Here is a 26376-nt window from a genome sequence, read left to right on the forward strand (position 1 = left end):
TATTAAAGCTGCCTTGTGGATCCCTTTCTTTTCCCCTCCCCAAATCCTGGGGGCGGTGGGGGTGGAAGAGAAGATACAAAACCCCCAATGTATTTCCCCCTCCTTTCTAGAGATGAACTGCCATTTTGGAAAGAGTTTTTTTCAAAAGCAAGACACACACCGACAGAAAAGAGAAAGAGGGATGCTCCAAATCCTCAGCCAGAAAGCAGGAAAAGCCAGGGACCAAGCCTGTGAAATTGCCAAAGGAAAGGAAAATACATCAGCCAGAAAAGGGAAGGAGAGGACCAGGGTTTGCGTTATTAAACTTGTGTGTGTATATATATGTTCCTACCTACATGCCTACATATGCTCATTTTTCTCTGGATGTAAAATGGGGAAAGTGTCCAAACGCACACCGAGCCATCTCTCCGTATTTGCATTAAACTCGTGGACATATGCTCATTGTTATGAGCAGATGTCGAGGGAGAAATAATCACTCTCCTTGCAACTGAAATGAAAACAGTCCATCTCTCCTCCGTAATGGGGAGGAGGGGAACTCTCCAGCTGTTCGCAACTCCAACTCCTCTCCAAAATATTGTGTGGATGAGGGGCCCTTTGGGAGCCTCACCCTATGCAAGGGTTCCCAGGAGGCCATATATAGTTGCATACGTAAAGCAGCCCTGAGAGGTGGGCACTCAACCTCTGTTCAATGAAGGACAGCCTGCTTTATGCAACATGCCAACCAGAGCGGTGATTCCCAACCTTGGGACTACAGCTTCCAAAATCCCCCTCACCCTGGCATTTTTCCTAGAGCTGTTAAATTTCCTTCCATGCCTGGAGGAGAGGTGTCATGCTACGGAGGTGGCACGTTTCATGGTAGCTCTGTGGGGTAACCTAAGGACATCTTCACCATTCACTATTTATAACATGCCTCATACGTGCTTCAGTACGGAAACGGGAGACGTCGCGTCCCTGCTGCAGGCTCACAAGCCAACAGAAAAACATGAGGTCCATGGAGAGGAGAGCCAGAGAGAAAAGGGAAAACGTTGCTCCAAGCTAGGAGGGAATGAGAAGGAAGAAGGGAAGGCAGTTCTGTGAAAGCAGAAGAGCTGCAAGCGGTGAATCCAGCCCAGGTTTTAATACCAGTTTTCAGAGAATCATAGAGTTGGAAGAGACCTCAAGGGTCATCCAGTCCAACTCCTTGCCATGCAAGAACACAGAATCAAGGCATTCTTGACCATCCAGACCCTGTTTAAAAACCTCCAAAGGTGGAGACTCCACCACTCTCCAAGACAGGAGCATCTTCAACCATCAAACAGCTCTTATCATCAGGAAGTTCCTCCTAATGCTGAGCTGGAATCTCTTTTCCTCTAGCTTCCATGTTGCTCCATTGTCTCCTAGTCTCTGGAGCAGCAGAAAACAAGCTTCCTCCATCCTCATTGTGACAAGCCTTCAAATACTTAATCAGGGCTATCTTATCACCTCTTAACCTTCTCTTCTCCAGCCTAAACATCCCTAGCTTCCTAAGTCTTTCCTCATAGTGCTTCATGGATTCCAGACCCTTCACCATTTTGGTGGCCCTCTTTTGGACACATGGCTCCAGTTTCTCAATGTCCTTTTGGAATTGTTTTGCCCAGAACTGGACACAGGATTATTCCAGCTGGGGCCTGACCAAAGCAGAATAAAATGGCACTATGACTTCCCTTGATCTAGACACTATTCTTCTATTGATGCAGCCTAGAATTGCATTGGCCTTTTTGGCTGCCACATCGCACTGTTGACTCATGTTCAACTTGTGGTCTACTAGGACTCCTAAATCCCTTTCACATGTATAAGTCTCCTTAAGCCAGGTGTCCCCCATCTCACCCTCCTCCCTAAATTTTCACAGACTCCTAGAGCTGGAAGGGGACCCTCAAAGTCCAATTCCCGCTCAATGCAAGATCTCCAACTAGAGTATGCCCAAGTGTCCCCTACCCTATATCTATACCTATATCAAGCCAGGTGTCCCCCATCCTATATCTATGCATTTCATTTTTTCTGCCTACGTGCATTACCTTCCATTTCTCCATGCTGAAGTTTGTTTTGTTAGCTTTGGTCCAGCTTTCTAGTCTATTTGGGTCATTTTGAATTCTGATCCTCTCCTTTGGGGGATTAGGTACTCCTCCTAATTTGGTGTCATTGCCAAAGTCTAGGCACCCGTGGCTTCAATGGTGGCCAGAATGGGGGGGGGGGGGTTGAGAAGTGACTGGCTTTGGGGCAAGAGGTGCACAGTTCAAAGGTGGAAAAGGAGGGTTAGAAAGCCAAGTTGCAAAAACCACGACGCTGACGTGGGGAAGAGGCGGAGGGCAGCGAATGTTCAGTTCTCTGTCTTGGGGAAGAAGAGTTTTTGCCTTTGTCTGTCTATTCTAAGCCCGTCACTCTCCCACACAAGAGGAGTGGGTGGAAGTGTGGCAGAGACATGTGCATTTACAAGGGAGCTTCTGCATGGGAACGGCGGGGATCTTTCTTCGTGCAAAGTGGGACTATCATAGCCTAGGAAGGGAATAATGACCCATTCCTCCTCCCCAAAACTGACACTGCCCTCTTGGAAGGAGATGCTTTGAGCAACAGGCTTGTCGGGTGCAATTACCTTTCAGTTGCAAACCGCTCAAGGAGTGCTTAGTGCACTGAGAAGCGGTATAGAAATGGACTTGCTTTTGCTATTGAGCAGATGGTTGGGCAGGACCAAGGCCAGCTTTTGGGTTACCAAACTATAAATCTGGATACCCAGCTCTGGGCAGGATGGGGAGAAGGGTCCTGCAAACTTCCAACACCAAATACAAAATTCAGCATTTGAGCCTGCAGATTGAATCTCCCTTATCTGGAATTCCAAAATCCAAAACACTCCAAAAACCCAGCCTTTTTTCATGGGTGGCTTTGTGAGTTTGTGGCCCTTTTGTTTCTAGTGGTCCATTTCACACAAACTTTGTGCTCCATGCGCAAAGTTATTTTAAACTATGGTGTATACCACTACCTTCAGGGTATGTATATGCTATGTATATGCAGAGCCAGGTGTAGCACGATGGTTCAGGCATTGGATTAGGACTATGAAGAAGCCCATTTTGGCCATGTAAATCCATGGGATGGTCTTGGGCAAGTCACACTCTCTCAGCCTCAGAGGAAGGCCATGGCAAAACCCCTCTGAAGAAACTGGCCAAGGAAACCCCATGATTGGTTCGCCTTAGGGTCACTATAAGTCAGAAACAACTTTAAGTCCCTTTAAATCTATTTAAAGGTCATCGAAGAAGCTGGCTCCTACAGATATAAAGGTATGGATATAAATAGGTATATAGATGTATAGATATATTAGCTGTATGCTACTTGTTTTAAACTTTAAGCCACCTTGAATCCCAAAGGTGGTATATAAATATAGATGATGATGATGATGATGATGATGATGATGATGATTCTCTAAGAGATAAAGAGACTCATATCCAAACGCTTCCTTTAAACATACTGGCCTGTTATTCTCAATTATTCTCAATTATCCTGTTATAGTCAGCCCATTAAATCAATGGCATTTAGCTATGGGTTAACTCTGTATTTCCGGCTAACCAGAAGGGTTTAAGATTCATTATCTGAGCCAGGACTGGCAACGATAAATGGCTTCAACGGCGTCGAAAGGTACACAAAACGTGCAAAATGTCATCCAGAATAACTGCAAAGGCCAGTTCCTGCCTGCTTTTCTTCCATAGCAGCTGGAGGCTTCCGTGTCATTCATTGACGTTCAGTCCATCCCAGGTTTTATTCTGAATTATTCATCCATTGATTGAATTTATATCCTGCATTCCTCTTGAGAAGGGAGTCAAGGCAGCTTTAAAGGCGCTACCTGTGGCGCTGAAATTATGCGGTGGAATAGGGTTCTGCTTTGGATAGATCCCCTTCAATGTAGGGTCCACCAGCCAACACTCCTTCTAGTTCCACATTCTTAATTTTAAAAATGAGAGAGCCAGTGTGCTTTGAGAGTTGGACTATGCTGATGGAGACCAGAGTTCGAATCCCAGCTAAGCCATGGAAGCCCACCTTGGGCGAGTCACAGACTCTCAGCCTCAGAAGGAAGCAATGGTGATGACCACCCTCCAAAGAAATCCTAAGATATCCTTGGCAAGATTTATTCTCAGATGTTCCCAAATCGAGTCATTGCCTCCATTTCTGTGCCTGGAAACCGATCTTTGAAAGGATCCAGTGGTCCTCTTAGCTCACTTGCTCTCCCTCGTGATCCAAACCTAACCGATCCTTCCCACCAACAGGCCTGAATCTGCCAAAGCTGCCTCTCCATCCCATTTCCATAACAGAAGCCCAGACATCATCTCCAATTCTTCCCCAAGCTTTGCTGCCAACAACATCCAGAAGCATTCCCTGCTTCTTATCTGGTTTGAACATTTGCATCCTCTTGGGATCTCCCTTGACTTGTCTGTGTGCGTTTGTGTTGGCTTTTAAAAAACACACATTGTTTGCAAATATGGCAGCTGCCTCCCTCCATTCCCATCAGCAAGACAATTATAAAAAGCACTCTAGCTGTATTTCTGGAACCAGCCAGCCTTCCCAAATAACTTCTGTTTGGGTGTTTTGCAGGATTCATTGCAACGCTGCAACCCAAGAAGGACCTTTGTAATCAGGCGGCACAAACAGCCATAGAAAGGCAAAGCTTTGTGGGTATGGCAATGTGGTGACAAGGTCAGTTTTAACGTCGAGGGACAAAAACGGGAGGAAAGCTGTTGCCTAAAGCCAGGGGGAGCAGATGACCATAGAAACACATTCACCGTTCTGCTTTCCTCTTTTCTCTCTGTTTTGCTGCCCGTCAGTAATGGATTATGCTGCCATTTTCTTGGCCTATTCTATGTAAGCACACAAATTACAGTAGGATCACCTAGAATTCTTTCCCAGGACAAGCTCTTTTGCATTGTTTACTGCAATCCCAGGTCAAGCACTTTCTTGCAGTGTTTACTGCTGTTCTTTCCCAGGTCAAGCTTTCCAACCAAACGCTGAAGGCCTGTCTTTCCCTAGCCTTCCTTCACCATCCTCCCAATGCCAATGCTGCAAAAAAGCTTCCAGCTAGACAGAAGAGAAGAAAAGGGGGGCTGGGTTGGATCCTCATTTTAATGAACACTGCAAAAAGCATCTTCTTGGTCAGAAGCGTTGTAAGCGGAGGTATGGCTGCATTGCACCGTATCCCAGCTTAAATATCGAAAGTGTCCGTAACCCTCGGTGCCTTCTTAATTAAGAACGGATGACCCCAAAAAATAATGTACATTTGCGGGAATGGCGGTGGTGTGCACTCAGCCTCATGCCATGTTACATAAGCATCTCATTACCAGGCTTTTCTCTCTCTTTTTTTTACCCAGGGGCGCATTTACCTTTAATCAAAAACTGACTAATTGCCTCTCGGAGTCCTTCTCCGCAGCTAAAAAGGGAGGAAAGGGGGGATCGTTTTAATTAAGAGATCAGGGCAGAACGAGAGGCCGAGGCAAACCGCCGGGGCACTTGGAGGTAACTTTGCAAGCGGCCACGCTCAGCAACTTTTGGCGCACATGGATTTGGCAATGCTTTCTCGGCCGCCTAGTTTTGCTTACAACAAAACGCAAATATGGACCAGATTGGAAAGGAAGGGTCACAGCAGAATCCAAGGACGGCTGGCGATTTCTATACCAAAGTCAGGCCTTAAACTCTGAAGATGCTAAACACCTCCTATGTATTCCTTTATGGCAGGAGAAGGTTGGATTGGATGGCCCTTGGGGGTCTCTTCCAACTCTAGGATCCTATTTATTCCTATATGGCAGAAGAAGGTTGGATTGGATGGCCCTTGGCTCCGCTCTGGGCCCCACAACAAACTCCAACTCCCAGAATTCCATAGCCTTGAGCCAGGGCAGTTAAAGCAGTGCCAAACTGGGTTATTTCTCCAGTGTGGATGCAGCCTCAGACTGCAGGCACCATGATGCCACTTACGGCAATAGAAGCAAGCCCTTGACAAATTGGCAGCAATGCTAGGAAAAGGGCCAGTGTTTTATTCCTCCTTGTGCTGTTTGGCAATATATCTCCGTGCCATATATATATATATATATATATATATATTGCAGCTCATAAGAATAAAAACAACCGTAACGTATTATGGAAATGGGACAGAAAGAGAGAGGCAGGACATTAACTGAAATGTTTGAAAATATAATTTTTAAGATCTTAAAAGTGAGGGGAATAAATAAAAAGCCAGAGAGTAAGTGGGATTTTAATAAAACAAACCGTTCCTGGCCAGGAAGGGAGGCTGCAAGAAAAAGAACAAGGCATTTGATAACGCTTTGGTGGCTGACCAGTTTTATCTCTCAGCATCATTTGGACTGCATTGGCGGCATGCGATCAAAACAGCCACAATCCACACAAACACAAAAAGACATTGCTGATGGTGAGACCTGTTGGATGGTGGGATAAGATGCCTTGGAAAGTGGTGGAGTCCCCTTCTTTGGAGGCCTTTAAACAGAGGCTGTATTGGATATCTGTCAATGGGGATGCTTTGACTGGGAGTTCCTGCATGGCAGAAGAAGAGGGTTGACCTGGATGGCCCTTGGGGTCTCTTCCAACTCTAGCCTTCTATGATCTTGGCTAAACTACCCGCCCAGAGCCTTTTGGGGATGGTCTTTCCAGATGAATGCTTGAACGCTCTCACTTTTCACTGCAGTGGACCCAGTTGCTTAAGGAAATGGTGACATCTCCTTCTCTTGCCTTCTTCAAAAGAGGCTGGACAGCTCCCTGCTGGGGAGGTTCTAGCTCAGCGGCCCCCAAACTGTGCCCTTTAAGAGATTTTGGACTTCAGCTCCCAGAAGCCTCAGCCATGCTGGCCAATAGTCTGGGATTCTGGGACCTGAAGTCCAAAAAATCCCTTAAAGAGCCCCGTTTGGAGACCACTGTTCTAGCTGGAGATCCTGCATTGATCTACATGATCTCTGGGAGACCCTTCCACCTCTCTATGATCCCATTGGGAGAATCCCAACTAGAGTGGACCCACCGAATCAATTCTCACCCTCCAACATTTCATGTGGGGGCAAACTGGGACCCATGTGGCCAAGCATTTGGGGCTTCTGATGCTTCTAGCTTCCCCCCAAAGTTATTTTTGCAAGTTGCCCTAACTCTCTCCTGGCATGTTTTTAAGAAGCAATTAAATGAATGGTTCAATTCAAGCCTAGAGCTTGAATCAAAACAGCTTCAAAAACAACAAGATATAAGATTGGCGTAAAGCATCTGCATCATATATAAATAAATCTTATTATCATGTTTTGGGAACCTGGAAACCTCCATGTCAGGGATGATTTTTAACTGGCAATCTTATTTTAGGATTGGGGTTTTGGGGAGGTCTACAACTCCCCGATTCCTGAGAGATTTGTAGTGCAGAAATAACTTGCTCTAAGCCGATGAAAGATTGTAAGTGGAAGCAGCAGACAAAACTCAACACGTTTGCAATTGGGTAGGAGATCTCCAAGGCCATATTCACCGCTAGCTTTGGGAAAGGTTTTATAAACTAGTACTGTTTGTTTATGGGTAAACAAACAACAACAAAACATACCCTTAAAATCTACAGCAGTTTTCTCTCCCGGCGGGGCATGTCTCTCCTGTCTTCTGGCCCAATTTACCCAAACACAACATCTCAGCAATGTGTTTTCTGCCTCGGAAGCAGCGGCCGCGGTGTGTAACCCACCTGTGAGTCAGAACAACAGGGCAAGGGCTAGCAAAACGGCGGGATGAAACAAAGGCCTCCCCAATGCATTTATGGGATGGAAATCAAAGGCACCTACAATGCCATCCTGGGAAAAGTGGCACGGAAGTGGCAAGGGAGGAGGGGAGGGGCGTTTACCCAAAAACAGACTTGGAAAACATGACCTAAATCTTTGCCGCTCAAGGAATTGGGTGGTTTTGGTGTCGAAATGCAAAGTCCAGGAGATGGTCCCTTTGCAAGAGATACGGGCATCAAGCAGGCTGTTTGCAAGAGATGTCAACATTGGGCAGGTGGCATGCCACAGGTATGGTTGTCAGGTCCCAGGACCTGTCCCTTGCCATGGGTCATCATCAGGTAGAAGATGAGGATCTAAGTTCTTCCATTTTGAGAAGAGGTTTTATAACACCTTGAAGACTAACGAAAAGTAAGTAAGAAGTTGTCACCATGAGCTTCTTTCACAGACTGAAGAAGTAGACTTTTGGTGGAGTGGAAGCCAAAGCATCTGAAGACGCAGACTGGAGTCTACGAAAGCTCATGCTGACCATTTCTTACTTTCTTTCACTTAGTCTTAAAGGTGTTATAAAATCTCTGTATATACTGATTATACAGACTAGCATGGCTATATCATGAATTTCTCAGAGTTAGGGAGCTGGGTGTGTTTACAGCCTGGAGAAAAGACGGTTAAGGGGTGAGATGAAAGCCCTGTTTCAGTATTTGAAGGGATGCCATGCTGAGGATGGAGGAAGCTTGTTTTCTGCTGCTCCAGAGACTGGGACATGGAGCAATGGATGGAAGCTACAGGAAAAGAGATCCCACCTCAACATTAAGAAGAACTTCTGGACAATAAGAGCGGTTTGACAGTATAAGATGCTGCTTTGGAGACTGATGGAGTCTCCTTCTTTGAAGGTCTTTAAGCAGAGGCTGGAGGGCCATCTGTCTTTGATTGAGAGTTCCTGCATAGCAGAAAGGGGGTTAGAATAGGTGGCCCTTGGGGTCACTTCCAGCTCTATCATTCTATGGCTCTCTGGTTCTCTTCCCCTTCACGTTGCACATTGGATGGTTTCCTTTCCGTAGTGCAAAGTTGTGACAGAGTTGGCGAAGTCAAGGCTAGAACACGAGCTGCCTTTTCACATCTCTGGATCCCCAGATCTAACACTGATGCCTTTTGACGCGCGTGGAGTGAAAAGGGGGCCTGGGAATGGATTTGTCTTGTCTTTCCTCAGGGCACAGAGAGAGAAAGGGAGCGAAAGAAAGGAGAAACGGTTTCCGCTCTACTTTGGGTGCACCGAGTGCCTTTGTCGAAATGGGAAGGGGCATCTTTGGTCTGATCTGAACTTTCCACATTTGCAAGATATATGCATAATACCTGCAACGTTTCATGAATTAAAATCAAGCCAACATGGATCCCGTTTTGGGAGGAAGGTGGGATATAAGTACAACCAATCGATCAATACAAACCAGGCCATGGGAGCTCAGGCAACCTCTGAGTGTGGTCAAGATGGCCAGAGTTTTTAATAAGCATGGTGTAATGGTTTGAACACTGGACTTTTGACTCTGGAGTCCAGGGTTCGAATCCCCTCCTGGCCATGGAAACCCACTGGGTGACCTTGGGCAAGTCGCACTCTCTCAGCCTCAGAGGAGGGCAATGGCAAACCCAATCTGAGGAATCTTGACAAGAAAAACCCATGATATGGAAATGTGAAACTGCAAAGAAGAGCAAACCCTATTGAATAATAAGTGGCACCTAGTGAAGTCTTACCATAAAGTCATGCTGGAAGACTTAGAGATTCCTAGGGAGAACACCTCTAGGCATTTCTAGGTCCTCCAGCACAACTCTATGGTCAATGTCCATAAAAAAATACCATGGAACCATGCTGGAGGACCTAGAAAATGCCTAGAGAGAGTAGAAGTGAAATATGGGTGCTGGCCCCATGGATATGGTGGGTCATACTGCATTTGTTTTAACTTCTATTAAGTCCCCGTTTTGAAGGAGATATATAAATCTGTTGGCTGGCCATGTAAACCCACTAAGTTACCTTGGGTGAGTGACACTCTCTCAGCCTCAGAGAGTGCAATGGCAAACTCCTTCCAAAGAAACTTGCCAAGAAACCCCATCGTATGGTCGCTGACCCCAAAAGTCGGAAACAACTTGAAGGTGCACAACAACAAATTGGCAACAAGAAAATGATCTCTCCAATGATCTACAACTGAGCAAATGAAAGACTGGAAAGGTTTCTCTCTTTTTTCACGTGTCCCAAAAAGTAACTTTCCCAATCTCTGTGGAAGAGTTCAGTGCAGCCGCCTTTGCAAAGCGACCTGAATCTCTTGAACTTTGGTTGCCCTACAATGTAAGTGTGTGTATGTGTGTGATACAAGCTATAACCATTTTCTAAAACCTCTTCCATCTCCACTTGCAAATGACCAAAACTATTAGCTGCCTTGCTCTGAAAACAAGAGAAATGTTCCACGTTAAGTCAAACCTTAATTCACAAGCGGTGCGAGAGAGGCACCGAGGAAAGGGACGCATTATCGGGACGCGGCCGACCAAAGCGTGTTCCTTCTCCTCGTGGCGTTACGTAACCGACAAGATTTCCATGTAAAGCACTTAAAAGAGCCATGAAACATTCATGGTGTGCCTCAGTCCACGCCGGTTTGCTCCGGGCCAAATCCCAAAACTGAATTTTTTACCAAAGTGGTGCTTCGCCCAGCATCAAGGAGGTCCCTTTCTCCAAGAGAGAGGGAAAGTAGTACAAGATATAGTCAGTCAATCAATCAATGCAATAGTGCAAATAGTGCAAGGTATAGTGAAATAGGGCACCAGAGAGATTTGCACTTGCCAGTTCCTTTCAACACAACCATTGGAAACATTCATTGTGGTTCCACCTCTGCAACCTTGAGTTGTTGTTGCTGTTGTGTGCCTTCAAGTCATTCCCAACTTATGGCCACCGGACAGCAAACCTATTTGGGTTTCTCAGGCTTAGCATGGCCTTCCTCTGAGGCTGAGAGAGTGTGACTTGCCCAAGACCACTCCATGGGTTTTGATGCCTGAACCCTAGTCTCCAGACTGTCATAGTCCAGCGCTCCAGTGTTTCCCAAACTTTGGTCCTCCAGATGCTTTGGACTTCAGTGCCCAGAATTCCTGATTGCTGGTCCAACTGGCAAGGGCTTCTGGGAGTAATACGTCTCTCCAGATGTTGACTCAATGCAATCCAAGCATCCAGCCAAGGGTCAAGAATGATGGGAGGGGCAGTGCACCAATCAAGCAATCCTCCCATCCCTCGCTGCCGCTGTCCCCCCAAATCTTCCACCTGAGACAAATGCTTCGCTTTCCCTTGCTGCTTCCATTACCTTTCCAGCTGCACATTTCCCATTCATCCGTTCCAATCCTACATATAAGACTTCTTGTTGTTGTTGTTGTTGTTGTTGTTGTTGTATGCCTACAAATCATTCATGGCAACCCTAAGGCAGACTTAGGATGGGGTTTTCTGGGGCTGAGACAGTGTGACTCTCCAACGGGTTTCCATGGCCGAGTGGAGATTCGAACCTTGATCTCCAGAGTCATAATCGGACACTAAACAAGAGCACTGTAGCTCCCTACAGGCTTACTTCAATGCAAACCATACCTAAGGATTTACCTCTCAGTCACCTCATAGAGTATTTGGGGCTGCATTTCGGTCTTCTATCGGCAAGAATTAGTCGTTCAAATACTTAATTAGAACCCGAAGGATTCGCGTCGCCTCCCCAACAACAACGTTTGCTTGGTAATTAAATATTTCCACAGGCGTCCGATGCACTAAGAAAGAGATTACCTTCATACTCTCACTCCTTTTTTCCCCATTTAGCTATTTATAATCCTCGGGTTTAATTGTATCCAGCTGCATATTGACTGCAGGATCCAGAGGTTTTGCATTTCAGGTTTGCACAAAAAAAATCTCCCAGGAGACTCCAAATTAATAGCAATGAACGAACAAGACCTGGCTGCAGCTGCGGCTGCATTTGGCGTTATCCAGCGCTCAGAAAAGTTACCTTTTTTTGGAGGGGCTCCATCTCTCAGACTAGCCCTGATAACACGGCCATTGCAACGCTGTTGTCGCTTTTCTATTTTCCAGGAATACTTCCTTTCCTGTTCACTTTCGATATTGATTCACTTGCACCCTGCCTTTTCGCCAGAACTTGCATTCAGAAGTAGCTTCCAAAAATTCAGAGACATACAGATGCAAAGAGACAGGTACACATATGCAAAATGGGGTTGCTAAAATGCCATTCTCCTCACTTTATTTAAACTGCAAACCCACCAACGTTGCCAATTCTGCAAGGATATTCCCCATTAATCCCTTTGCTTTCCCACTTTCTCAGCTGCTTTTCAAATGTCCCGGTTTCTCTTTCCTTCTCCCGCTTTCCCTCTTTTGTCTTCAGCTTACTTCCATTGCTTCAAACCATGCATTCAATTAAATGAACAGAGGGAAAGGAGAGGGCATAGGCTTGCCCTTCCCAGGCAGCTCAGGCAAAAGCAAACCGCTGGAGCCTTTCCCAGCTTGCATACCCTTCCTCAATAATAATAATAATAATAATAATAATAATAATAATTGCCATCTGGGCCACGCTCCGATGTTGCTTGGCCACACGTGTCCCGCTTTTCATCTCCGAAACGTCGGAGGGAGCTAAGAAAGGAGAGAGAAAACTATTAAACTGTCATCTCCAATTAAAGCCGGTGTGTTCTCCGGTGCCATTAATGGATGACAAAGTGGAGAAAGGAAGCATGTTTGACAGAGACAATATTGAGCGCCCTTCTGTTCGGTTCACACAAGAAAAGGCCGGTGAGGAGCTTTCAGAGGACTGGTTAGACCAACGTGGGGGAAATGGAGGCGGTGGGCCGGATGTGGCCCTTGGGACCCCATTTTGTGGCCTTCTGGGAACGCCCAAACCCCCTAGACTTCTAAAAGACATTAAATAAAAAACGGTAGACATTTTTGCACCCTCAAGGAGGAGAAACGGAGACGATGGGCCAGAGGTGGCCTTTGGGACTCAATTTTGTGGCCCTCCAAAAGTGCCCAAAGTCCCCAGACTTCCAAAAAATATTATAGAAGAAATATTGCAGGCATTTTTGAACCCTGAAGGTGGAGAAATACAGACCGTGGGCCAGATGTGGCCCTTGGGACCCCATTCTGGCTTCATCCACACTGCAGAAGTAATCCAGCTTGACACCACTTCAACTGCCAGGGCTCAATGCTACGGAATTACGGGGATGGTACAGTCGGCCCTTCTTATACACGGATTTTTTATACACGGATTGAAAATGTTCCAAAAAAGTATAAATTTACCTTGATTTTCCATTTTTGATAAGGGACACCATTTTGCTATGCCATTATATGTAATGGGACTTGAGCATACACGGATTTTGTTATACACGGGGGATCTTGGAACCAAACCTCAGTGTATAACAAGGGTCCACTGTATTTTTTGTGGGACGTTTAGCCTTCTCTATCAGAGAACTCTGGTACCACAAAATGTCATTCCCAGAATCCCACAGCATGGAGCCATGGCAGTTAAAGTGGCGTCAAACTGGATTATTGTTACAAACCCAAAAGGATACCCCCCAAAAAAATTACCAAATATCTTTTTTGAATACCAACAAGATATTAAGAATTAAGCAAAGCAAAGAGGGAGAGAGGCAGGAGACAAAACGGGTGGGAATCCAGCTCTATTGTTACTTTTCTGATGTCTGGTTTTGGAAGAGGGGTCCTTTGGGTCTTTTCTTTTCCTCGCCGTTTGCAAAGCCAGCCCTGAGGTTGGGTGGGGTGGGACCATTCATATTTCTTTGTTTTCCTGATGCATGGAGGAGGAAACGATTTGCTGAAAAGCTAATAAGTGGCTCTGGAGTCAGCAGCCGCCCGGCCAAATTATCATCAACCCTTTGCAGAAGTGACAAACAAGATTGGTTCAAAAAGGCTCCTTGGCACACAAAGCTTTTCGGGTGGTTTGCAAAAAGGTGGCAGAATTAGCAGGGCAGCAAAGACTGCAAGGCCAGGTCGGCTGGCAATCTGCAGCTCGCTTTCTCTGCAGAGAGACGTTCCAAAAGGAAGGAGAAACAACGCCTTTCTTGGATTTGCACATTTTGTAAATGATGAATTTTAAAAGTGAATTAACGTGACTGTACCTTGTCTGTTCTTACTTTGATCCCCCAGGTGTTTTGGACTCCAACTCCCAGAACCCCTTGGCCAGCTTGGCCAACAGTCAGGAATTCTGGGAGCTGAAGTCCAAAACATCTGGAGGAGCAAGGTCTGGGAATCACTGTAATATGGATATTACAGTGATGCTATGTATTTGTTGGTCTGTTGTTGTTTCCCATCTCAGTCCATGGGAAGAGGCGGGTAACAATTATTATTATTATTATTATTATTATTATTATTATTAACCATTAAGGACACAGTGGTGGACCTCAGCCTAGGAAAAAGGTACAACTTTAATAGATTGGGTTTGCACAGTGACAAACCCAGGCCTAGTCTGGAGCATTACAACCCTCTGACATTTCCCAAATGTTCAAAAAAGAACAGAGACACAGGTGACCCTGCGCTATCAGAATGTGCTCAAGACAGCAAAAGTTATTGATAAGGGAAGCTATACAAGCAAGGAGAGGCTGCAAGAGTTTGCTTTTGCCTGAGCCAACTGGGAAGGGAAAGGTTGAGTTCCCACGGACCCCTTCTGCTGAATCAATGGAGGAGAAGCTAACTTTGCACATTGGAACTTCATTTGCAGCAATGGAAATAAGCTGAGGATAAAGAGGGAAAGTGGGAGGAGGAGAGAGATGCCAGGACATTTTAAATGCATCTGAAAAAGTGGCAAATCAAAGGATTAATCCAGATTATTCCTCCCCAATTGGGATTGTTGTAGTGAGTATGTTTAGTAGGGGCCTCTCTCTTGGAAATCTGAGCTACTTCATCCCATCTCAGGCATCGTTCTGTTTTCCTATTCTCTTCCATTGATTAATATCACTCCTTTAAAAAAATGATAATCATCATTCATTTATTATAATCACCCCATCACTGTACTTTGGTTTGTCTGCACATCCCAAAAAGCACCGCAACCTCTCCAGACACACCACCAATTCAAACTTATGCACCACTTAATGCAAATCTTTGTTGCAAATCTTCTTATTGTTTCTGCAAAGCATCCTTGCAACACCAACCTCTGCATCACTTCAGAGCTTGAGAAAAGTGCCTCTTTGGGGGGATTGCAATGTCCAGAATCCCCCAGCCAGCCCAGCTGGACACTGCATTTTCCCCAAAGAGACACTTTCCCCAAACTCTGCGTGGTTTTATGCTGCACCGTAGCAGTCCTAAATGTCCATGCGCTGCTCCTTTGCTGAGCATGTACGGATTAAATAAATGCTGAGACGCATTTACATGCAACGCCACACATGGAAGGGCAACATGGCAGTTTCACAGGTCATGCTTTCCTACTTTTCCCCAGAGGATTATGGGAGCTGTCCTGCGGAGGACGTTCGCAAAGGATTCCCTCCCGCTTCCAAACTAAACTACCCTTCCCAGGATCCTCTTGGGGGTGGAAAGGGAATGGACTGTTAATCCATTTTAAACCTGCAATCCCAATAATCCCTTTTAAAACAAGATAGCAGTCCGTGGTAGCAGAGAAGTCCTTTCACACCCAGCTGGGCAGACGGACGGCTTGGAAATCCCGTTTTTTATTGTGTCCAGAGCGGTCAGAGCACATCGCCCAGCAAAACCCCACTCCGTCATCTATGGGAAAGTGTCCTTACTGACATCCAGAACACACCAGTCTTCCCAAACACTTCAACAATACACTTGGCTAACCAAAGGCACAACAAGAATCATCATCCCCTCAGAAGGACGCCTCCAGAAACACCAAGGAGGTACAAGTCTCTTCCAAAACAAGCACCGTTCTCTGGTTTCAGATCTCCTAAAATGTCGCCCCTGGAAAAAACAATCATTCCCCCCCCCCCTGAAAACTATTTTTGCCAGGTGGGCCAGATGCCACGCCCAGTTGCTCCCAAATTTTGGTCTTCTAAATGTTTTGAAGTTCAAGTCCCAGAATCCACAGCCAGGAATTCTGGGAGATGAAGTCCAAAACATCTGGAAGAGCAAAGTTTGGGAGTCACTGGGGGAATGAGTTGGGAAATGCCCCCGGGACACTCCAACATTGCCCCAATGTTGGCACCATGGTCTGGTACCCATTCCACCAGGAGATATTGAGGTGCAGAATGGGACCATTATTGGTCTTCCAGATCTTTGCCTTTCAGAAATCTCAGCCATTATGGGAGCTGAGATCCCAAACATCTGGAGGACCAATTTTTTTATTTATTTTTTTTTTTTTTTTGCAAGCACCAACTTCAGAGGAAGCCAAAAGCCTAATCATTCCGATCGATCCATTCATCGATCAGTAATCTCTCTCCAAAGATTCAGCAAGTACAGCTTATTCCAAGAAGCCAAGAGTGACTCAGTCCGTTAAGTTCATTTTCTTTCCTTCTAATTCTCCTCTGACTCCCGATACCAAATATAGTCCACATTACACATTTATAGCACTTTCAGCCGCCATGGTTTGCCTCCTACAGAATCATGGGATTTCTAGTTTCAGGCTCAGAATTCCAGATATCTCAGGAAACGACAAAACCCAAGATTGCATCAGACAGGACCATGGCAGCGAAGGTGCAGTCGCTTGAAAACAAGGTATCATTTCCTCCTACCTTGTCCGCCATGATCATGGAAGATCCCCCATGGATGCCCAAGATTGGAATGAAAGTCTGAGAGGAAATAAAATCCAAAATCTGAGCAATGGCCTCCTGGTCGGTGTCGTCTCCAAAAACCACCCCGTGGATCTTGGTGCCAGACATCAGGTCACAGACGTTGGTGATGATGCTCTTGGGGTCAGTCTGGTTGACCAAGAGGGGGACCACGTTGACATCAATGGCCAGGCTGGCCGCCATATCCCTGGCCCAGAGACCTCGGACATCCCTCTCCGTGGCAAACTGCGTCCTCCCCAGGATGACGGCGATGTTCAGGATGGGGTAACTTCTCTCCGCCCCGCGGACCAGGGCCAACTCCGCCAGGAGAGCCTGGAGCACCAGCAGATGCCAGCAGACCTGCGCCATCTTGGCCAACTCCATGCCCTGCAAACAAAGAGACGCAAACAAAGCGGGATGAACCCTCCTGGCAAGAAGCTATGCCAACATCCTTCCCTCAACTAACCCTTCACTCTTTCTTGCAACCTAAAAGTGGAAACCTCAGCCTGGCACAGCTATGAACCCACAGAGCAGAGGGCAAAAGTGACACAAAGGTGTGTTCACACTGCAGAAATAATCCACTTTGGCACCACTTTAACTGCCATGGCATTTGAGGTTGTGTAGGTTTGCTAGATATAAATATTTCAAGGATGCAGTCAGCCCTCTGTATCCACAGATTTTTTATCCACGGACTCAAGCATCCACAGTTTGAAACTACTCCCCCCAAAAAAGTATAAACTGCAGATAGTAAACCTTGATTTTGTTATTTTATATAAGGGACGCCATCTTACTATGCCACTGTATTTAATGGGACTTGAGCATCCATGGATTTTGGTATCCATTGCAAGACCTGGAACCAAACCCCAGAGGATACCAAGAGCCCACTGTAGTAGTAGTAGTAGTAGTAGTAGTAGTAGTAATAACTATCCCACTGTATATAATGGGCCATTTTGGAAACCCTCAATTCTGCCTTTTTGGGGGGGAACACCTATTGCCAAACTGAAGGCATCTGGTGGGTCCAGGCCATGTCTGCCACCTCTTCCTGGCACTGCTGCTAAAGAAGGGGCTACAAAGAGGACCAGTTCACATAATGCCTCCTTTCCCTCCTCGTTCCAAAAAGGGAAATCGATTCCAACTAGATGCACCAAAGGGGCTACATTTTGGAAGCAGATTCCAGCACACATTACTCAAAAAGCCTGTTTTCTCTTTGGCTCTTTCCTCTTTTTCCCAGCCTGGCATTGGCATGCACCTCCAGCAGGCATGACTCTGCTCGGCTCTCCTGGGTCTTTTTTAACTCACAGCCTTTGGGGAAAGCAAGCAAGCAAGGATCATGGGGGGGGAAAGGGGTACATGGATGAAGGTGTCTCTCCTGCAGGGCTGAGATGTGGGAACCCCAACTCTGTGCTGCTTTCAGAAGGGGTGCATGTGACTTTGGGCAGGTGGATTTAAGGGGGTGCCATGCCTTAAATGTGGCAGAGGTGTGTGCAAAAGGGGGGCTAGAGTCTTCCTTGCTCCCCTGCAAAATCAGCTCCCCCTGCCAGCCAAACCTTCCCCCTTCCCATTGATGACAACCCCACCCATCGTCCACCACGAGGGGCTTATTCAAAGAGCTCGCCCTCCTCCCTTTTCCCAGTGTTCATTTGGATTCAAAACTCAGCCTCGGCTGTTGCAGGGCAGACTTCTCTCCCCCTCCTCCCATTACCGCAGTCAGAGTGGGCGAAAGACCCCCGTGTACATACACACACATACACACACCACACAAAGAGGGCGACACTCTAGCCCCACCAACCAGCTCTTCCCTTGTGCCTTTACAATCCACCTCTCCTTTTTGGGAAGGGTTGGCATTATTGGGGGCATTACGGAGTTCCCTTGCGTGCCCACCACCATGCCACAACCAATGTGTTTGTGTTGGAAACCACACCGTGCAAGGAATCTAAGGTCGGGAGCCAGCCAGAGGCATATTTCTGCAGTGCTTTGAGAGAGGGACCTGGCACAGCATGCTTGGCACATGGGCGCACATGGCACGCTGCTGCAAATCCCGCAACCCCGCCGGCCCGTCTTTCTTTGCAGAGTGCGTAGGAGTGCGAAGGGCTCCTGGGAGCATCTTTGGAGCCTTGGGTGCTCTCCATTCACAAGGGGAACCCCCCCCCCATGGAAAGCAGGCAAGGCCAAGAGCGCCACCAGGTGGCTGGAGCATGCGCGGCACCCTCCTCTGACCATCACTCCTGAGGATGCTCTCTCTCCTCATGCTCCTCAATTGTGATGCATCACCCCCCCAGCCTTAGAAATGTGGACTCCACAGCAACCTTACCAGGAATGTGAGAAACTGTAGCCTCCTCTTGGGCTGCAAAGTTTGGCATTTCGCAGGCGTCCTCAGAGCCAGGCCTCACGGGGGGCTGCCATCCTTCTTGCCCAAGGTGGGGAGGCGGCGATGGAGGCTTCTGGGCATCCGGACCAGCAGCATGGCCTCCTCCGGAGGAGGCAGAGATGGCTATCCTTGCAAAGGTGGTGGTCTGTGGCAGGAAAGGGAGAGGGAGAGAAGGAGGCAGGGAAGGGATGCAGAAAAGAGGAGGAGGGGGAAGAAGAGGAGACCACCGCATTAGCGCTAAAGCCACACTTTATTTATATATTTACCTTGGCACAGGGAAAAATAGGAAGGCAACCGGACAGACTTGGCAAGGGGGAATTTGCCAAGAAAACCTGGGTGCAGCTGATAAAAACCCCTTTTGGGGAGTCAAGCTGGAAGCACAGGCAGCATCCCTTGGAAAGGTCAGGATGCTAAAAAGGTGTAGGAAAAGTTGGAGAGGAAAAAGAGCGGTGTTATAATAAGCAAGGTGGCATGAGACCAGGCTTGCATTGCGTGGTTGTCACGCCACCAAAGGCTGCCCAGGTGGCCAACCTTTTTCCCTGGGCAATCTGGACCCTTCCAAGGATGCCTGGCCCAAGGCATGGTTTACTCCCAAGGAAGCCCACCCCAACCCCTTTCCAAACCAGACCAGAATTACTGGGCTTTGCAAAAATGGGGCCAAGATCCCACGCAGGATTCCCTACTCCAGAGTAAAGATCCTACCCTCTGCAGGGATTACTTTGGAGTAAATTTACACCCAGGCTGGTCATTCAAATGTTTCCCTTTGGATTTGCCAAAGAGGCACCAATCCTCAGAGTCTTTCTTTCCATTTTGTTTTTTACTCAAAAAGTCAGTCTTCTTGCAAATCCAGTCTCCTCTTTTAGCTGATGCAGTCCTCCAAAGTGGATCTGCTTACTCCAAAGTAAGCCTCCCCTGGACTCAAGAGGGGACCTTCAAGGTGCAAACTCACAGGCGATTGATTGATTGATTGATTGATTGACAAACGCTTGCATTCTCTTTTTAATCCCTGGAGGACAAAACCCAGCTCAGCCAACCTTGGAGCACATCTAGCTTGGTGTTTACTCCAGAGTAAGTGCCACCAGGCTCAAAGGGAAGCCACTAACATCCAACCAATGCTCTCTTTATGGGGCCAACCCAAATGCACCATTACAGGTTGCAAGTTTCCGAAGTCACACGGGCTTCTTCATCAGGCAAAGAGGAGGAAAGCAACGGAAGGCGTTAGGTCTGTTTTCAGGCTCCAAGGGGCTTTCATTTCTGGGAAGGAAAGCAAGAGAGGAGCCCCATTCTCAGATACATACATATATATATATATATATATATATATATATATATATAGCCAAAAAATGCCCCTTAAATCCCAGCAGAAGGAAGGCATCTTCCAAAATAATAGTAATAACAATAAGGGTATCAATTTCGTAGGCGCCGATCCCCAGCTCCGGGGCTGGCTGGGGCTTGTCCTGCAAGTAAATCAAGACTCACCCTGGCAAAGGGGCCAAGCGGAGTCGCCCCCTCCCCAGGTGCCAAACCCCAGCCCCAAAACACCCCACACGACCCTCCCCCCCAATCTCTGTATATAGCCAATACATGACAGTCTATTACACCTCTCTCTCTCTCTCTCTCTCTCGCCCCATCTAAGCCCTCTTCTGCCAGCCCAGGAGGAGGGGGGGGTGGTGTGACTCACTGCAGTGGCCCTCCCCATAATGCCAAGCTGGGAGTCTTCCAAGTCATCGCCAAAGGCTTGCTGGAGCCCCGAGAGGAAAGGGCGCCGGGGGGGGTCTCCTTTTCGGGGGGAGGGCTCTTCTCCCCGCCTTCTTGCCAGTCTTCCAGGATGGGGAGCCTCTTCTCCTTCTCCTTCTCCTTTAGAGAGCCATAGAAGGCATGCTTCTAGGGATCCTCCGCGTGGCTCTTGTCCTTCGCCGCAGGAAAAAGGCAGGAGCCGAAGAAGGAAAGTGGCGACGCCAAAAGCGCCCTCCTTGCCGCCTGCCTCCGATGCCAACGCAACACACACACCACACACACACACACACCCTCCTCCTCCTCCTCCGAAAGTCCTTCCTGGGCTCCAAGTGGGAGCAAGGCGGTGCCAATGCCCAACAAGCAGCGGAGCAGCTTGGGAGACTTTTACAATCCCCAGCAGCAGCAGCAGCAGCAGCTCCCTGCCATCCGAGGAAGAAGGGCTCTGGCTCTTGCCCCAAAGCGAGCCCCGAGAAGGGCAGGCTCGGGGGCTCTGGGGACCAGAGTCAGCCCCTGAGTCTCTCCAAACCCAAAGCAAAAGGAGGCGTTAAGGAGGCAGGCTACAGCTCGGGGGCTGCGCTGCTCCTCTTCCCGGGGGCTTCTTGGGGGGCCCTTCCTGGAGCCTGGCTTCAGCCGGAGCCAGCCCCCTCCCCTCCTGCTCCCCGGACGCCCCCAGCCAAGAGGCAGCCGGAGCAGTGCCTCTTCTTCCTCTGCAGAGCAAAGGCGCCCGGAGGAGCCAGGATTGGGAAAGGGAGGAGGAGGAGGAGGAGGAAGGAACGGAGGAGGCTCCGCTGCGCGCCCCCGAGGCCTCTGGCGGGAGCGCGCGCAGCCAAGTCCTCCGCCTGCCTTGCCTTGCCTTGCCTTCCCTTTCCTTCCTAGAGGAGGGGGCCTTGGAGATTAAGGGGGTTCCAGCCAGGCTGGCCCCTGAGCAGCTGGCCTCTTCTTGGCAAGCCTTGGAGGCCAAGGGCCCTCTCCTGGGGGCCTTCCAGGGTAGCACTTGGAGAAGGGGGGTCAGCAGAGGTTGCTCTTCAGGCAAGCAGCTGGGGGGGGGGCTGCCCTCTTCTCGGCAAGCCTTCAAGGCAGAGGAGCCCTCTCTGGTTGGCAGCCTTGCAGTTGGGTTGGGAACAGAAGTGCTTGAGAGAAGGCTCCTCTGCCTTGAAGGGAGGGATGCATTGGAAACTTGTCCAAGGTCCAAAGAGGGCTGCCCTCCGCTCTCTCTCCAGAGGCCGCCTTTCCCAGTCCATCCACTAAAGCTCCAGCCATGAAACCTGCTCCGAAAAAGCTGCTTATCAGTTCCATGGAAACAGGGAGAGTTCCCTTCCAGTCCAGACAGTCTGCAGGACAGAGCAGTGCAGCCAGGGAGGAAAACCACCGGGTGGGGAATGCAGCCGCCTTTTAAGTGCTGTAGGACTACAAGTCCCAGCATGCACCACCAGCAGCTCTGCTGGCTTCGGGGTGTAATCCAACATCATCAGGGGCTGGTCCTGCATGGCTCTCCAGATGTTGTTTGACTACAAATCCCAGCATCCCTTACTATGGGCCAAAAACACACTGCTTTAGCTGCCCTGGCTGAGTGCTAGGGAACCCTGGGAAGTGTAGTTTGCAGTGGCCCCAGAGCTCTCTGACAGAGAAGGCTCAATGGCTCCCAAAACTACAGAATTCTCTAGCATTGAGCCAGGGCAGTTAAAGCGGTCTCAAACTGGAGTATTCCTGCAGTGTGTTTTGGTCCAGAGTTAGCTAAAGTTGTTGGGAGTTGCCTGGAACAGCTTCCCATCCCCAATAAAGCCAGTCCAAGTGTCTTAGGGAGTCCTTTTAGCTAGTCCTTCTTCTACAGCAAGATGGACACTTCTCTTCTGGGCCAAGAAAATACAACACAGGGCTCTTGTGCTTTTAATTGCGCAATACCTGCTGAAATCCCTTCAACTATTAAAGGTACAGGAGCCCCATCCTTGGTTTTGTGTTTTTCTTGCCAGGAATGACAGTTTGCAGCACTTTCCGGGGAACATAAAGACTTTCCTGTTGCTTTTCCCTAAAACCTCCCCATTTTGCTTGGAAAAGACTCCTACAAAGAAGAAGCCAACACAAGACAGGAGCTGCCCTGTTTCACAATCCATCAAACCACTAAAACATCCATGGAGAACCTCAATCGTGGGACCATCTCTGAACCTTCGCCGGTCGGTCTCCCAAGGAAGATAACCTGAAGCTAAACTATGCTGGTATGTAGAGGTTTGGCCTTTCCTTTTTTAAACCTGGGTACAAACCCCACCAAACTCAATGATGTTTCAGTCTGCACTTTCTTCCCCTCCTCTGATGATGAGCAGCTTTGCTCTCGGTGGTTGATTCTCATTTTAAGGCTCTATTTCAATGGGATTTTCATGTCCATGACCGCCAAGGGTCACCGTGTGAGATCACTTGTGGCTCCAAAGGAGGGAAGGCCAAATCCTATCAGAGCATTTCTTTTCAAGTTCAAATGGCAAGATTGGTTTGACCCGTGAAGCCGTTTGGGATCTGGGTGAGATTTTGCAGACCTGCCGACTGCAAGGAGGGTCTCCCCCAGAAGGAGAAGCAGAGGAAAATGAACTTCTGGAGGCCGACTATTTTAAGCCCACTTCCCCGGCAAGAAAGGAGCCTGGATTATTTATAACAAATCTATCAGCCTGCCGGACGCCTTTTTCCCTGAGAGACAGCTGTTCGTTCCAAAATGATTGAAGAGCCCTTATTTCATATTTATATTTAATCCGTGACTTGGTTCATGAATCTATTCATCGGTTGCAAGTTGCTGATGGATGCCTTTTTTGCCCCCCGGAGAGAAAGAGGTTTCCAAAAACAAAGGGGTCTTCTTCTAACCATTTCTCCTCCCCAAAATAATTTCTAGGCGCCACAACTGCTCTAGTGTCCATTTGTTGCTGTTGTTGTAAGCCTCCAAAATCATTTTCAACTTATGGAGATCCAAAGACAACACCATCATAGGGTTTGCTTGGCAGGTTTCCCTCAAGGGGTTTTGCCATTGCCATCCCCTGAGGCTGAGAGAGCGTGACTTGCTTGAGGACACCAAATGGGTTTCATGGCTGAGCAGGAATTGAACCCTGGTCTCCAGAGTTGTCAGGCAATGCTCAAACCGCTATATCTGACTACAATGCCTAGACATCGCACCTGTGCTCAATGGGGGGTGATGAGTTGCAATCCAACCCATCTGGACTTCTGGGTCCTGGGGTCCAAAACACTGGAAGATATAAAGTGTGGGGATCGCTGTAAAGCAACCTGAAGGCCCTTCTATACAGATCTAGGATTCCATGGGAATGCCTCCCAGTCCAAGAACTTGGCAGGAGCGTTTGCATGTAGAAAGCAGCATTGTCATTTGATGGCTGAGAAGAAGTCCATCTGCAGAAATGGAGTTGGCGCAAGGATGCCAATGATGTTGGGAGTCTGGCAGGGAGAATGGGGGCCAGATGGATCTGGACCAAGAAGCCACGCGAGCAAAGCCAAAGAGAAAGACTGTGTGTGTGTGTCCGCACGGTGCCCGCTTGGGCCCAGCCTAGAAACATTTATAGCTAGGTCAGGAAGAATCAATGGATCGCCGGGACGAGAGGTGAGCTGGCAAAGCCTGTGCACTCAGATTTGGAAGGGCAACCTGATTCCTCTTTCTCCAGCCTTTAAATAGCTTGCCCTGCAACCAAAGGTGGAACGGGCGTTCAGTAGCACTGCCCAGTCTCAGAGGCTCTGGGTTCAAGTCCTCTTCAGTAACACAGGTCCCAAAATAGATTGCAGACCGCTTTAGCTGCCCTGGCTCAATGCTATAGAATTCTGAGAACTATTGTTTTGTGAGACATTTTGGCTTTGCTCTGTCTATTTTTGCATGGAAAGGAGCAGGAGGAAGAGCTTTGTTCAGTTTGTTCCCGGGGCTTGCAGATTTTTTAAATCACACACACACACACACACACACACACACACACAGAGGCATTGGGTCGCAGATGGTCTCCTTATCAAAAACTGGCTCCGTTTTCCATTTGGCATCTCTCCTTTCGCCTGCAATTTACCAAGCCAGGCGTGAAAGGATGGCCTCACGCGGCCCCCGGCCCAACAGCTGAAGACATGAGCTGGCTGCTTCGACAGGAGAGGAGGCAATGCACAGTTTGCACACAACCCACACACAAACACACACACAGCACACGCTCTGTATCCCCCCCCCCCTTTGCATCTCCAGGGTCTTTTCTTCATCCAGACACGGTCCTCCCCAGAGGATTTCTGCACTTCTGTCTCCCTCCGTGCCTCCGGAGAACCAGAAGGTCACTTGAGGTTCACAGGAACCGACATCCACGCGCTCTATTTTTCCTCCACACTTAATGCATGGCGCATGCGCCGGCGCATGCATGCAAAGTCCACTAATCATTTCATCTTCAGATTAATCTCTGGCGTTCTTGGAAGGCCTGGGCCGTATCAACATCTTGAGACCTGAATTACTCATCTTCCCTGACCTGGGTCGGTCGGGCCAGGGTCTGCTGCAGAGCTTGGGACTTTTTAATTAAAAGCAGCTCGTTAATAACAACCAAAGGGTGCCCTGTGCTGCTTTACTCCAGGGAGGACTCATTCAGCCAGAGCCCATTCATTGGGCATGCATGCACCGCCTGGCTCCCATCATGTGCAGGTGGAAGAAGGGTAGGAATGGTTTTCTTTTTCAATCCAGTAAATAAATACCTGTAGCCTTGTGGGGGAAAACCATGCTATAAGTCCAAGGGTTGGGAGGGACCCCGAGGTCTGCCTATTCCATCCCCCTGCCATGCAGGAATACACAACTATATTGCTTCTAAAAGATGTAAAAGATGTCCATCCAACCTCTGCTTAAAGACCTCCAAAGATGGAGAGGCCATCACCCTCCAAGGCAATCTGTTCCACTGTGGACCAAATCTTGCAGCCATGAAGTTTTTCCCAGCGTTCGGATGGGATTTCTTATCGTTTGAATCCACAGGTTCATGTCCTGATCTCTGAAGCAGCAGAAGACAAGATGGCTCCATCTTGGTCCTTCAGGTCTTTCAGACTTCGCCTCCCAGAAGCCCCAGTCAGCTTGGCCAACAGTCAGGAATTCTGCAGTCCAAAACATCCGGAGGAACAAAGTTTGGGTGCTAGATGGAAGGACTCTGTTAAGGAGATCTAGGGTATGAATTTGCAGGACCAGAGCAGAGCAGCGGAGGTTAAGGAGTCTTGGCGATGTCTCATCCACAGGGTCACCATGAATCAAAGGTCACAACAACAGCAGAGTCTGAGATGGTTCTTCTAAGAGCTCTGGACTGAAATCTCCACCCGTCCAAACACACCTCCCCGGGTCATGCTTCACACGCCTCTCGGTTTAAGCCGGGGATTTAATAACAGCCATTTTGCAAGCGTCGCAATTGGCTGTAGTCGTCGGTCCCTCGAATCCGGGAGGATTAGGCCTGAATGACAGCCAGAACTGTGCTAAGTCCCCCCTTAGCCAGTTTGGTTTCTTTTAAGGGAAGGCATGAACATCCAGGGAATGCCGGGGCAGAGAATTCACAATCCTCCATGACAAACGCTAAGCTCTGGTTTTCTGTCTTAATTTTGTAGTAGCTAATCTCAGCTATTAAAAGAAGAAGAAGAAGAAGAAAGGAAGAAGAAGAAGTAGTAAAGGAAGGAAAGAGCAACCCTCAAAAGAGCATCTTCAAGGAGTGTTTTTCTAACACAGGAACCAGAGCAATATGCCCTTTTAAAAATCTTGCTTTCTGCTGTTTTCTTACCAAAACGTCCTACCTTTTCTTCTCCTCCTCTTTCTGATTGTGTGCCTTC

General features: G+C 48.1%; 1 protein-coding gene across 1 annotated transcript in view; it reads right to left on the reverse strand.

Annotated features, from left to right (window-relative positions):
- GRIN2A (glutamate ionotropic receptor NMDA type subunit 2A) overlaps positions 1 to 20702 on the reverse strand; it is a 107089-nt gene extending 86387 nt beyond the window's left edge. The window contains exons 1-3 of the mRNA XM_089476707.1: positions 20525 to 20702; positions 18787 to 18988; positions 16440 to 16862 (exon numbers count right to left, since the gene is read on the reverse strand). Of these exons, the coding sequence (XP_089332833.1) occupies positions 16440 to 16859 (420 nt within the window). The 5' untranslated portion in view covers positions 16860 to 16862; positions 18787 to 18988; positions 20525 to 20702. The remainder of the gene's footprint in view (positions 1 to 16439; positions 16863 to 18786; positions 18989 to 20524) is intronic.
- Positions 20703 to 26376: the final 5674 nt, after the last annotated feature.

The sequence above is a fragment of the Sceloporus occidentalis genome, unplaced genomic scaffold (genome assembly GCF_023333645.1).
Source record: "Sceloporus occidentalis isolate IW3139 unplaced genomic scaffold, rSceOcc1.0.p SCAF_10, whole genome shotgun sequence".
NCBI classification, from domain to species: domain Eukaryota; kingdom Metazoa; phylum Chordata; class Lepidosauria; order Squamata; family Phrynosomatidae; genus Sceloporus; species Sceloporus occidentalis.